At 33.6% G+C, this 13,458-nt stretch overlaps 3 protein-coding genes and 2 long non-coding RNA genes across 5 annotated transcripts; 3 read left to right on the forward strand and 2 right to left on the reverse strand.

Annotated features, from left to right (window-relative positions):
• The first annotated feature begins 25 nt into the window (after positions 1-25).
• LOC126677206 (beta-ketoacyl-[acyl-carrier-protein] synthase III A, chloroplastic) lies at positions 26-4,538 on the forward strand. Its single transcript, XM_050371714.2, has 9 exons — positions 26-292; positions 449-702; positions 1,894-2,042; positions 2,425-2,561; positions 3,029-3,134; positions 3,221-3,339; positions 3,639-3,703; positions 3,799-4,021; positions 4,103-4,538. The coding sequence occupies exons 2-9, from the start codon at positions 521-523 to the stop codon at positions 4,322-4,324; spliced, it is 1,203 nt and encodes a 400-aa protein (XP_050227671.1). The 5' UTR covers positions 26-292; positions 449-520; the 3' UTR covers positions 4,325-4,538.
• Positions 4,539-4,616: 78 nt separating this feature from the next.
• Positions 4,617-6,300, reverse strand: LOC126677205 (probable xyloglucan galactosyltransferase GT19). Its single transcript, XM_050371713.2, has one exon. It carries the CDS (start codon positions 6,125-6,127, stop codon positions 4,766-4,768), a length of 1,362 nt encoding a protein of 453 aa, XP_050227670.1. The 5' UTR covers positions 6,128-6,300; the 3' UTR covers positions 4,617-4,765.
• A 1,242-nt stretch (positions 6,301-7,542) lies between these two features.
• Positions 7,543-8,794, forward strand: LOC126677955 (protein INAPERTURATE POLLEN1). The gene has a single exon (XM_050372777.2). The coding sequence runs from the start codon at positions 7,742-7,744 to the stop codon at positions 8,585-8,587; it is 846 nt and encodes a 281-aa protein (XP_050228734.1). The 5' UTR covers positions 7,543-7,741; the 3' UTR covers positions 8,588-8,794.
• A 285-nt stretch (positions 8,795-9,079) lies between these two features.
• Positions 9,080-10,191, forward strand: LOC126678126 (uncharacterized). The gene is made up of 2 exons (XR_007640677.2): positions 9,080-9,525; positions 9,847-10,191. It is a non-coding gene; the product is annotated as an uncharacterized LOC126678126 (long non-coding RNA).
• Positions 10,192-11,844: 1,653 nt separating this feature from the next.
• LOC126678124 (uncharacterized) lies at positions 11,845-12,985 on the reverse strand. Its single transcript, XR_007640676.2, has 2 exons — positions 12,659-12,985; positions 11,845-12,193 (listed from the first exon to the last, which is right to left on the reverse strand). It is a non-coding gene; the product is annotated as an uncharacterized LOC126678124 (long non-coding RNA).
• Positions 12,986-13,458: the final 473 nt, after the last annotated feature.

The raw sequence follows: 13,458 nt of genomic DNA on the forward strand, positions 1-13,458 counted from the left end.
TCCTCCGCAATTATAATTAAATAAAAAAAGAAGACCTCACACTACAAATTCTGTATGTTCAAAACCTACAAAAAGTCTAACCAATTTTACCAATAAAACTCCCCTGTTTTTAATTTTTGGCAAGCAGATAATATTATGAAGGTAAAAACGTAATAAAGGATGTGCCCAACTATTTGTGACGTGTGAAGTAGTTGTACTGTTCTTGTATCCGAAAACGCACTTAGATTGTATCAACCCAAATTAAATCTTGGAACTTGGCAACACGCATTTGCCTAACTGAGCTTACACACAGGTAGTTTGATAAACAAGACCAAAGCATTGTTTTCTCCTCCAAAATTTCATTGCCATAATCGCCCATTTCTTTCTTCTTTCCTTACAAATCAACCCAATTTCTGCTACTAATCTTTGTCTGTTTCTTTGTTAATTTGATGGCCTCTGGGTCTTTCAGTTCTTGTTCTCTCATAAGCTAGAAGATCCCTTCTTTTTCAATTTCTACAGCTACTACATTTTCAGTTTCTTGATGGCAAATGCATCTGGGTTCTTGAGTCCTTCAGTTCCAACTTTAAGTAGAAAGATTAAGCCTTCAATTGGGATTATTGGATCTGGGTTTTACTCCTTTGAAGGATTATCAAAGAGGGTGTTTTGCTGTAGCTCCATTGATGGTGCTGAAAAGCTTTCCACCTCTCAATCTCCAATACCCAGGTCAGTCTTTCTATGATTCAATGATTTTCTTGATGATTCTTGAATTTGGTAACTGGTCTTTTAGTGGGTTTTGATCTTTTTTGCTGTTTCAAATGATGAACTTGTCTGAGTTTCTTGGATTCTGGGTCTTTACTGTTTGGTTTTCTTTGCCTGTCAAATGATGTTGAAAGCTATACTCAGTTCATTAAAAAAACTGCTGTTGCATGGCCCTATCAATCAAAACAATAAAAGGGATTTTGCGCCCAAATAATCTAATAGAGTTAATCAAAGGAGTTAACTTTATGGTATTGTTTGGTTCTGATTAAATGAAGTAAGTTATGTTCTATAGATTATAGCACTGATTTTGGTGAGTAAATCTCCAAGGTTATCTTTTGAAAGTTCATATTAGAGGTGTTTGGGTCAAGCATGTTTTGAGAACATAGAACTGAACGAACTATGCATTGGACTCAAGAATGAACTATGTAATGGAACCAAGACTTCATTCAATTTTTATTATGGTGACTTTGTTTTTAAAGAGTTTGATACCGAACATTGTTCCTGTAGAAAAGATTCATCTGTGATCACTGATCAATGCTGCTTGCCCGCTTGTGTTTGCAACATTCTAATATCGCATTTTATACTACAGAGTTGTTCTATAGTCTCTATATTGTATAAGTTGAGATAGGATGGGTTGAGAAAGTATGAAAACTCTTTAAGCGGACAATGTCATTATTGGAAGAATTTGGATTTATAGTAGGTATAGCAAGTTGTGAAGGTTGAGATTCTGATAATGGTACCTTGACAACTAAACTTAATTTTTAGATGTTATTATGATTCCTGCATAATTTGGGTCTGAAGCCGAGGCAAGTATGTCAACATGGTCAACATGGCCTTCTTTTACTTAACATAACTTTTAATCCCAAGGATAAATGTGAAATCTAAGATTCTCAAAAGTTAATTAGCATAAAAACAGTAGATGCTCAAGTTTCGTTGAGAGTTGTCTTGTTGGGTCTATCATTATTTGTATGCTACATATTGAACTGTGCTTGTTTGTATCTGTGGTAGTATGTAACTTATGTTCTAAGTTCTTGTAACTTAGGATTAGACATCTCACATAACGTGAACAATGGTTGAGAATTGTCACTGGAAGAAGATAATCTTTATAATTTGATTTTCTTTTGCCCCTGTAATTTGATTGCCATTTGTTATCAGGATTGTTAGTAAAGGTTGCAAGTTGGTTGGAAGTGGCTCAGCTGTACCAACTTTACAGATCTCAAATGACGATCTTGCAAAAGTAGTTGACACCAATGATGAGTGGATATCTGTCCGAACTGGTATTCGAAATCGACGAGTTCTTACAGGTTAGTCATCACGTCATTGCATCATGATTTTGAATACGTAGAAGGGTTTTCATCTCACATTCAAAACTGGTAATTTTAAAGTATAATTTTATCGCAGTATTTCCCTTGAAGATACTTCTAAAACAGTTCATTTGTATATTTTATCTGCTAAGTAAGGTTAAAGTGTCTCCAGTCCACATAAATGAGGGATTCATTTTTCTTTCTGCAAAACATAAATGGTGTATTATTTTAGTGCTTAATGAGTGATCTTTGTCTTGTGAGCATTATTTTTCTTCATTTTGGTATTTGTTAATTTCATAAATCTGAAGCTCAATCATTTTCATTTAAGGGATCCATTTCTCTGCAAGCAGCTATTAATTTGACTACAGTTGCCACTTTACAGGCAAAGATAGTTTGACTTCTCTAGCTGTAGAGGCAGCAAGGAAAGCTCTTCAGATGGCAGAAGTCGATCCTAATGATGTGGACCTAGTATTGATGTGTACATCTACACCAGAGGATCTTTTTGGTGGTGCCCCTCAGGTATGGACTTATGAGATGTACATGTCCTTAAGTTTGATGAATAAGACAGATATATGTATAATATGTTAGAGCCCGAGTATTGCTGTATCATGCATTCCTTCTTGATGACATTTCTGTTAAGAATTACCATATCACAGTAACATTCTACTGGTACTTCTTGCATGTAGTGTTGCCATAAATGGTAAATGTCTAAAAGACTAAAAGTAAGACCAACAATGCATTCTTCCACTATAATATAGTAACATGCTGTTCAACCCTTTCCTCTTCCACCCTCTTTTGCTACCCTTCTACCATTAAGTAGAGTGATGAGAGTAAATGATCTTTCTTACTATTTCCAGTCTCAATTCGTAAAACTCGTAATTAACTTATGGATGATTTTAAGCTTATGATTGTTGGCACGAAGTGAAAGTTATTCGTATGGTGCTACAGTAGATCTACCTAATTTTATTATTTTCTTAAAACTTCAGATCCCAAAGGCACTGGGCTGCAAAAACAATCCTCTAGCTTATGATATCACAGCTGCATGTAGTGGATTTATGCTGGGTTTAGTCTCAGCTGCTTGTCACATTAGGGGTAAGGAATTTGTTTGCTTTGTAGCGATGAGCCTTGAAATTTGAAATGCCTTCCATGTTAAATAGATTAATTCTTTCTTATTACAGGAGGTGGGTTTCAAAATGTATTGGTAATTGGTGCTGATGCTCTTTCACGATATGTTGACTGGACGGATAGGGGGACTTGCATTCTCTTTGGAGATGCTGCAGGTGCTGTGCTTGTACAGGTATGAAATTTTTATTTGCTCAAGAAATTTTAGTAGATCTGTAATAGTGATAACATTTAGCTTTCATATGCTTTGTGGTATTTTGGATCTAATGGCTGTCCCCTTTGTAGTAATTTTCACTCTCTTTCTGAACAAAAACGGCTGATATGGCACTCCTTATACTGCTTTCTCATGAGAGACTTTTGTGATAAAAATGTTTTATTTATATATAATGTCCAGGTTGTTAAATGTTCTTCCAGATAATTCAACGCTCTTTCGTAATTTAGTTGCTCACCTCCGAGATTTTTGTGATTTTGCAGGCATGCAACAGTGAGGATGATGGTTTAATTAGTTTTGACTTGCACAGTGATGGTGATGGCCAAAGGTACATGCTCCTCGTGTTTCCTATCAAAATGAATTTGTATCTTTCTTATAGGAATATAGTTTGGCCAATGGATGATCTATCCGTCCTTCTCGCAGACATTTGAATGCCGGTATCAAAGCAAATGAAGCGGATCATGCAGTGGGTTCTAATGGTTCAGTCTCGGACTTCCCTCCCAGACGCGCATCATATTCATGTATTCAAATGAATGGAAAGGAAGTGTTCCGCTTTGCTGTCCGATGTGTGCCTCAGTCTATAGAGTCTGCTCTTAGCAAGGCCGGTCTCACTGGATCTAATATCGATTGGTTACTACTGCACCAGGTATGAAGTGTACACTCATATATTCTAGATATAGGGCTAAACTATTTTTGAGGGTATTCTCGAGCATTCCACAATTTGCAGGCGAACCAGAGAATCCTCGATGCAGTTGCCACACGTTTAGACGTACCCCAAGAAAGGGTTATATCAAATTTAGCAAATTATGGCAACACGAGTGCTGCTTCTATTCCACTGGCATTGGATGAAGCTGTTCGAAGCGGGAAGGTGAAGCCGGGCCACACAATTGCTGCCGCAGGCTTTGGTGCTGGTCTAACTTGGGGTTCTGCAATACTTAGATGGGGTTGAAAATTTTCATTTCATTACAACCAGCGATACTAGAGAAACGATAATCCTTTGTTACATGCGGCTATAAGCTTCAGCTTAACTTTTCTATATGTACTGCACGTAAGCAGAGATGCTGCAAATTCAAAATCTCCAGAAGCTCTGTTTTGTTTTGTTACCTCTTGTTATCATCTTAAATTTTTGCATCACTAATAAACTTTCATTCTTTTCTACTCAAGTTTATGTATCTTGATCCATCTCATCTGCTGGTCTGATTATTCTAGATTTAATGAAAGCTCGTAATACGAAGACGATATAGATAAAAATATCAAAATTTCATTTTCATCTAGAGCTGATACAAATAGAATATGATCTATCTATTTTCTCTGCATTTTTGCAGGAACAAATAAACATAAATAAACAACAATAATTACAACAGGCAGAAGAATTAAAATCAATTAGTAGTCACTGATAAAAATGTCCTCTAAGTCTAGAGTTGATCCTCTGCAAAGCACCTTCAACTGCAATATCAAAAGCATCCTTCTTTGCTCTCAAACCATAAGAACTTCCATGTTTCCTATACACAATTCTTGGCATCAACTCTATCACTTTCTCCCTCATTCTCTTCACTTGTCCTCTCGGAATTCCCATGAGCACATCCAAAATCTTCAACCCTTTAAAAACAACCTCCTCTTTAGGTATAAACACAGCAAATTCTTCATACATCTCCTCCGGCAAGTGCCATCGGTACTGCGATTTCGCAGTCTGTTCTTCGAAGAAAACCGGTATACACCCTGCAATAATTGCGTCAAAAGCCGACCTTCGAGTCGGAGTATCACCCGGAGGCTGCAAACAAAATGTAGCTTGCAACATAGGCCTCATGTATCTAATCGGATCATGCTCACAAATCCCATTAGAACAATCTACTAAATCACAAACTCTATTATACCCACCGCCATTACCTAAAAAGCTCTCACTGGCATTACTATTATCACATTCATTTCTAATACTCCGCCGGATATTCGGGGTGGCGCTAACACCTCCACCGCCGGCAAACAGCATCAATGTGGTTCTCCTCGAACTCTTTGCTCTGCTGATCCAAGATTCAAGAAAAGCCAAAGTTGGCGGATGAAAAGAAGTTAAATAAGGAATGGCAAACTCCTGCCATGGCCAAGCTCTACCTTCAACAACTAAAGCAGTAACATTAAAAAACTCGGGCAATTCAAGAAATGAAGTACCCCAAACAGGAGGATTAACATCCAACGGCTGTGAGAAATCCCAAGCAGGCCTAGCCATAACAAGAAAATGATCAATCCCGTAACTTTTTTCCCATATAGGCAAATTATTTTCTTGAAGAAAATCAAATAAGTCTAACCCGTGTTCTGTACTAACATTCACATCAGGACCGTAGAGATACCTTAAAGAATCTATAGCAGCATAATAAGGCAAGTAAATAGCGTTAGCAAGATTAGGATCAGAAGTTAAACATGGATATTCAAGCATTCTTCTGTGGAAAGTTAATTCTAACAACAAAGGATCTGACCGGAACCATGATTGTGAACGGTTATGTGTTTTGGGTCCTAAACCATGGTTTGATAAAAAGGGGCAGAAATTTTCGTAGAAGGGATGGTAAACTGAACAATTTGAAAGAAGATCAAGATTGAACCGTGGTGGGAGTTTTCTTATGTGGATCCAACGGTCGGTGCAATCTTGGTCTGTTTGTGTTATTGAATTTGGGTTTGGGTTTGATTCTAAACATAAAGTTTGATTGAGAATTGCGAGAAGGGAGATGAGAAATGGAAGAAAGATTGAAACTTTAGAAGCCATGGATATGGAATTAGATAGAAAGTGAGAGACAGAGGAAGAAGAAGAAGATTACATAATTTTTTGTTTGGGTTAAGAAGAAAGAGAGTGACGGTAATAATTGTAGTAACTGGTTTTGTTTTTTTTTTCAAAGACTTTGAAACAAGTTGAGTTTCTTTTGACAATTCTTTGCCTTCTTTTTAAAGCTCAGTTTTTTTTTAAACCCAGAAGTAATTTCTTTATTGAAAAAATAAAATTATTGTAATTCACTGATTTTTGATATTTTGGTTAACTTCAAAGCACGTTGATATTAATTTAAACTACGAAAAAGAAATTGGTGGATTTTTTTGGATTTTTTTTTTTGATATTATGACAGAGATGCCATAGTTGAAAAAGTTAAAAAGAAAAGGAATGGGAGGTGATGATGGGGTTTGACCCAAAATTGTCGGTGGAAGTAATTTAGTGACCCATTTTCCACCCAATGCGGCGGCGTTTTCTCCATTTCTAACTTTTATATTTTTTGGCGCCATTAGTCGGTCTTTAAAGCATAATTAAACAGTTAATCAACTCACTAATTGTTTTTGTTCAATAAATGTATTTCCATTATTTTTGTTATTTTTACTACTCTGAGAAATGATTCAATCAAAGACTTATCTTCATTTTTCAGGAAAAATCCTTCCATTTTATTTTCCTTCAACATCAATGGTTCCATTAGTTTTTATTATTACAATTATCAGATTTTAAAATTTATCATTGAATTGTGCATGCGGGGACATTATTTATTAGCAAAATCCTTTTTTAGAAATAATCTCCTTGTTAGGTGAAATAATGTTGCCATTTATGCTATTTATCATCATTGCTAAATGCTCACCAATTATGGCACCCCATTCTAATAGGATTTTACTTTATTGTTTTAACCAAACTTGAACTCAAAAAAGTTCTGGGTTTTAAGCCAATAGATTTACAATCTAATCAAAATCTTTTAATTCGACTGTATACTATTGAATAAAAGCCAAATGAACCAAAAAAATCAAATGTTTGAAGAATTTTAACAATTCCAATATAGTCTTTTATATTTATTAATTATGGTTAAATTTTAAAAAAAAATCATCATAGTCAAATTTGTTCAATGAGTCTGATTTTGTTTATATAGTAGCTATTTATTTTTTTCTCATGCCTGCCTTTGTTATTCAATACCGGATCATCACTCAATGACGTTCACGTGAATAGAATTATATTTAATAAGTAAATTATTATTATTGAAATTAAATTTTAAAAATCAGACTATAGTCAATAAAATTAATTAGTTTTAATAAAAAGGACAATTTTTTATTTTTTAAATAATTAAGTATTAAATAAATGAACTAAATTATTAAAACTAAAAAACAAACACAATATGTATGTTTTGGGCTGGAATTACTATGATAATCCAACTTCCAACTAAATTAGGCCTATCTAAGCATTATTTCACAAGCCCATTACTTTCCACTCCAGCCCATAACAAACTCCTCAACCTAAACCCCCGATTCTTAAATCCTACCATCTCCCTCCCAAATCAAATCCCTTCCTCTCTTCAACAAAATCAAACCTCTCTGTATTTCTTGTTTCTCAAGAATCACCAAGAAAATTATCAAGAAAATGCCAAACCCATTAAAGATTTTCTCCATCAGCAAGAAACAATCAACAATCCCATTCAAAGAATACTACACCAACTGGTTCCACACTCTCAAGAACCCTCTCCTCCCACTCCTCCATCAAACCCTATCGTCTCCTTCGTCTCAAGCCCTTCTCTCGTCCCATCTCAATCTCCTCCTCCACCATTTTCTCTCGTATTACGACTCTCTTGATCTCGCTGTAACCACAGACCCCAACAATCTTCCGTACCTTCTCTTCCCTTCTTGGAGAAACTCCCTCGAAAAACCCTTTCTTTTCCTCGGCGATCTTCATCCCTACACTTTCACTAACCTAATCCGCTCGTTTCTTGATCAAGAAAATCACTCCGACGATGAAAACGATCTCGTTCTTGATAATTATAACGAAAAGAAAAGTTTGGTCGTTCTTGATCGTCCTTGGCAAGTCATGATGGCCTGGAAAAACACTTCCAAGAAACTGATTAACAAGATTGAGCAAATTGAATGCGGGTTGAGGTTGATTGTGCCTTCTCTTATGGACAGATATAAACGGGCTCAGGCCGGTTTTGTGGCTCGAGTTGCCGATGACTGGGTTGGTTTTGGTGGGAAGAAGGAGAAATTTGATGTTGGTGAGGCGATGAAAATGGAAACTGAGGAGTTAGTGAGTGTTTTTGTGGATGCTAATAGGTTAAGGAGGAGTGTGATATCTGAAATTGTGGGGGCTTTGAATGTTTATCAAGGGGCTTTGTTTCTTGAAGGTTTAGCCCAATTTCTTGTTGGGTTTAAAGAACCTGGTTTGATTCGTGAATTTGAGAAGTGCAAGATTCCTATCAATGATCGAGCCGGGAATTAATAGTGGGGTTTGATTGTAACTAATCATTTTCTGTACTTTAGTAGTTGCTTACTGTTTTTTTGTTGTCATTTCTTGATTTTGCCCTATCTTTGTATTGGGTTTATTGTTTGCAGTTTGCTAATAGCTTCAGATGTTCTTGATTAAGTTCTTGAAGGGAAAATAAGTAACTAGTCTGATTTGTATTAACGGACGTTTTGAATTTGTGCACATTTTAGTTCTGTAATTTGTGAATTCAGCAACACGACCAAGAAAGAAATTATGACTTGAAACAAATACGCCTAAATGTATGCAGTTATGGATTTTAATGGTAAAACATTTCCATGATAGGATCAATCTGCTGGTACAAAATGGATGAAACATCACTATTTAGTTTTAGATTTTAGTTATAAAAATGAAAAAGCACTATGCAAAATCAGAAATTCAGAACTAATCCCAATCCCGGTTCACATAAAGCCCAACAACCCATAATATCCAACCCAACTTTCTAGAGGAAATTACACTCCATGTCTCACTTTTTCTAAAGTTATACATTAGTGACTCAAAAATAAAAAATATGCATAAATCTCTCAATTGATTTAAAATCTTTTCATTTATACCTCATTATAATTTCGATACCATTTTACCCCTAACTTCCCATTAACACTGTTGATTTTTTTTCGTACCTTAATACCCACTCACTCCTTCTTCTCCATCTAAATCTCAGTGAGCTTCACTTTCTTCAACCTCCATCACCGTCGCCACCCACGGCCCACGCTCCGACGACCACCTACGATTTCCGTTTATGCTCTAACAACCGCCAACGCCTGCCGCAATCCTCAACATCGACCAACAACCTTCTGTTATAATCTCAGTAACCTTTTCTTTCTCGATTAGGGCAAATTGAATAGATCGAACAGATGTACGAGATTTATTGAAATTGTAATGCTGTTATTTACAAAGTAAGTTCATTTGGTAATTAATTATGGTATTAATTAATTTTTCCTTTAGATTCAGTTTGTTTTTGTTTGTTTAGTTATGAAGTTTTGATGTTGAAAGTTCTTTTCATAATTGAATTGTTTCTTGTTTATGATGAAGTATTAGTATCAGATTGTTAGTATTTTTTAGGAAAAAAATATATCCTTTATTAGTTTGTATTAGTACTCCTATGGGTGTTTGATTGAAAAGAATGAAAAGTAGATACAAATGACATCATTTAAACATCATTATGTAGAGCAACTAGGTTCATATATGGTTACAAACTTGTTGTGATCTTCCTCTAGACTTTACTTTGTAGGCATGAAGAAGAGACAGTAGGAAGTGCAAAAGGGATGCAATAAAGAGAACTACAATTACCATCAAATCAAATATAGAGGCAGATTAATTGCAACAAAGCCAAAGTGTGCAGTTTTAGAGAAGCATCTTTAATTTTAAAGATGATGGTGCTTCCTCTGTTATTCTTTTGTTTGCTTGCATTGCCTGTACTTCTTTTTATTGAATGTTTGCTGTGAAAATTCATATAGTAGTTGCGACAATGCAATTAAAATTCAAATTGATGTGTTGAACTTCTCTTGTGCTGATATTCTTGCATATATGCTTTAAAGAAAATAAGATTCTCATGTAAGCTCTTTTTATGGCTGATTTGCCTGCTCAAATTATATTAGGCTTAATGCTAATAGATACATCATCCTTACAATTTCTTTTTAAAATTGGAATATGTATAGTATGAAAATGAATTTTAAATATGTCTTTATTATGATATGTAGGATTGATGTATATATGATCTTGGTCTTAATTTTATCATGAGTAGAATTCTGTGTTTCATTTGATTTAATTTAAAATCAATCAAATGTCCAAATATTAACCGAATATCAGCCAATTAAATTTTTATTTTTTTTCAGTAACACATTGCAAAATTGTTGTTGTCATTTTTCAATTTTAATGAACTCCCTTTATTTAAGGATTATAAAGAAGAAGAAAATGAATTGCAAACTTTTATAATTTATAAAATTTATATTTAGGAAATTCAAAAATAAGCTATAAGGTCGACGAGTGTCAATTTCAACCTTTTTGACGAGTTCTTTTTGATCTGTTGAACTTTTTCTTCTATAATTTGGCTAAATTTAAAAAAACAATCAAATGTCAACTGAAAATCAACATTATACCAACTACAAATCAACCATATGTCAACGAAAAATCAACTAACTGTCAACCAAAAATCAACCAAAAGTCCACCAAATATCAACTACTTGACTATTTTTTTACGCAAAATAGTTCAAAATTATTATTACCAATTTCCTCCTCCTTATGGTTGCCAAGTGTTAGTTTCGACTGTTTTGACGAGTTCTCTTTAATTTGTTGAAACTCTTTTTTTATAATTTGAAAAAAATTCAAAGATCAACTAAATGTCAACCAAAATCAACCAAATATCAACTAGTTGACTATTTTTTACGTGAAACAATTAAATTATTATTACCAATTTTTCCCTCCTTAAGGTTGCCATGTGTTAATTTCGATTGTTTTGACGAGTTTTCTTTAATTTGTTGAAACTCTTCTTTTGTAATTTGGAAAAAATTTAAAAATCAACTAAATGTCGATCAATTGCTGAAAGTCAACCAAAAATCAACTAGATGTCAACTGAATATTAATTGAATGTTAATTGTTTTCATTGATACATAAGTGAGGTCACGAATCAGTTTCAATTTGAATTGTGCAATTTTAATATTTTGAGAGAAAATTAATATTGCATAATTGATAAATTTTAAGATCAATTAAAGATCAACCTAAAATCAACCAAATATCTAATACACACAACAAATGTTAGAAAATATCAAAGCAACTTATGTTAATTTTAAATTTTAAAACAAATTCAGTTTACACCAAGTTGATTTCAGTTTATAATCAGTTATACTCCAATTTTATTTTTGTTGTTTAAACATATTAAAAAAAGATTCTTATTATAATTTGTCAAATGTATAGTCAAATAATAAAAGAATGTCACAAGTTGATTTCAAATTGATACAAATAAGTAAAATTAGATTATGAGTATGTAATCCAGGTTAAACTAGATTACAGCTTAGTGCTAGTAATTGCAACAATCCAAAATATTCTTTAGAATATACAAAATCTGAACCAAACCAATGAAAAATAATTACAATTAGTAAACAAAACTAAACTAAGCCATTCTTTTCCATCTATCTACGACTTGACCTCTAATATTATTATGTTCATAGTATCTTAGCTTAATTATTTAATATTTGATGTCAACTCAAAATCAACTATATATAAACTTAATATCCATCTTATATAACATCAATTAACTTTCAACAAAGAGACACCCTTAATTTTAGCCATGTACATGTGTCACACAAAACAAACCTTTTGCTCTATTTCTAATCACATTCCTTCTAAATATTATACAAATTTCCGACTAAACAGTTGTGTAGATTCATGTAACTATTCTAAAAAATTTATAGAGATACACAACCCCACTCTACAGTCACATGCTAATACTCGACATCAACATTGTAGTCGTCGTCTCCACTGAACACCAAAAGCCAATTCCTTGAAAAAATCATCAAGATTTGATATCCATCGGATGACCATCTTCTACTCTAATTTTGCTGGAAACTAAAACATAACAATGGTAATGGCCCAAATTTTAGTGCAAATAAATTTCAGATCAGTAAGCAGATATATTAGCATAATTTGAAAATGTTATGCAGACAAGTAAAAGCTGTATAAAGTAATTAAATTTTGGCCGACAGTCCTCAGATCAACTCATTCTACAGATTTCAAAATTCTCAAACAAATTTTTACAAAATGATTTTGAAATTGTAATAAATGAATTTATATCTAGTATATAAATTAAAACTGACACAAAATCAAGAAATATTTATATCAACAATCGAGTTTATAATTTTAATTTTAATTTTTCAATTCTGATTTTATAAAATTGTTAGTTTTTATTATTTTTGCACTTAAATCTGTTAATCATAAGGATTCGCGATCTACAGAAAGTTAGCTATTGAATAATTTCATGAATCTCTACGAATTTTAAACTGTAAGAACCTAAAATTTTGGTTTCTTGTTTACCTTGTTGTTCTTGATGATTTGTTGCTTCATATTTTTGAAATTGAAGGTTATCATCTGTTGATTAATGGCTGATGCGTTGATTGTGAAAAAATTTCGTGCTCTTAGGGCTGCAATGGCGTGATTTTGGGTTGAGATTAAGGTTGAAGATGGGTTTTGGAAGATTAGAAGGGAATAATCTCTTTGCTTTCCGTTAGGGCACAATTGTCCTATTAAAAATCTAAATCGACTTATTTGGAATTTGAGGCATTTTTGTGAATTTTTTTTTTCTTTGAGAGATTTCTGCAGATTTTTAATCTCTGAGGCATAAATGAAAAACAATTGTCTTTTTTAGATATTTGTGAACTTAACCCAACTTTCTAATTAGCATAAATATAATCCGGCCCATCTTGATTTGATTATTATGGCGAGATTTTATTTACAAATTTGCATACAACACTCGTGGCATTCTTCATTCAATTGTTACATACACACTACATGAAGTTTTTTGTGCACTGGCGCAGCTATGACCGTAAATGAACCTGAGTCGGGCTAACTTTTAAAATGTCCATGCTCCACTTGTTATATGAATAAGGTATTCATTGTTTGATTTTTAAACGATATGTTCATGTTCGGTTCATTTAAACTTATAGCGTTTTTGTTTAGTCCGCATTTAACTCGTGTTCGTTCTTAACTGTTAAATAAAGCGAATAAGCTTGTGAACAATTTCGGTTAGCACCTGAACGGACTTGTTCGCGAGCTTGTATATGAGTTCGTTCGTTTAACAGCTAAACGAACAAACACAAACCCAACTTGTTTATCTG

This window comes from Mercurialis annua, linkage group LG4 (genome assembly GCF_937616625.2).
Source record: "Mercurialis annua linkage group LG4, ddMerAnnu1.2, whole genome shotgun sequence".
Classification (NCBI taxonomy): Eukaryota; Viridiplantae; Streptophyta; class Magnoliopsida; order Malpighiales; family Euphorbiaceae; genus Mercurialis; species Mercurialis annua.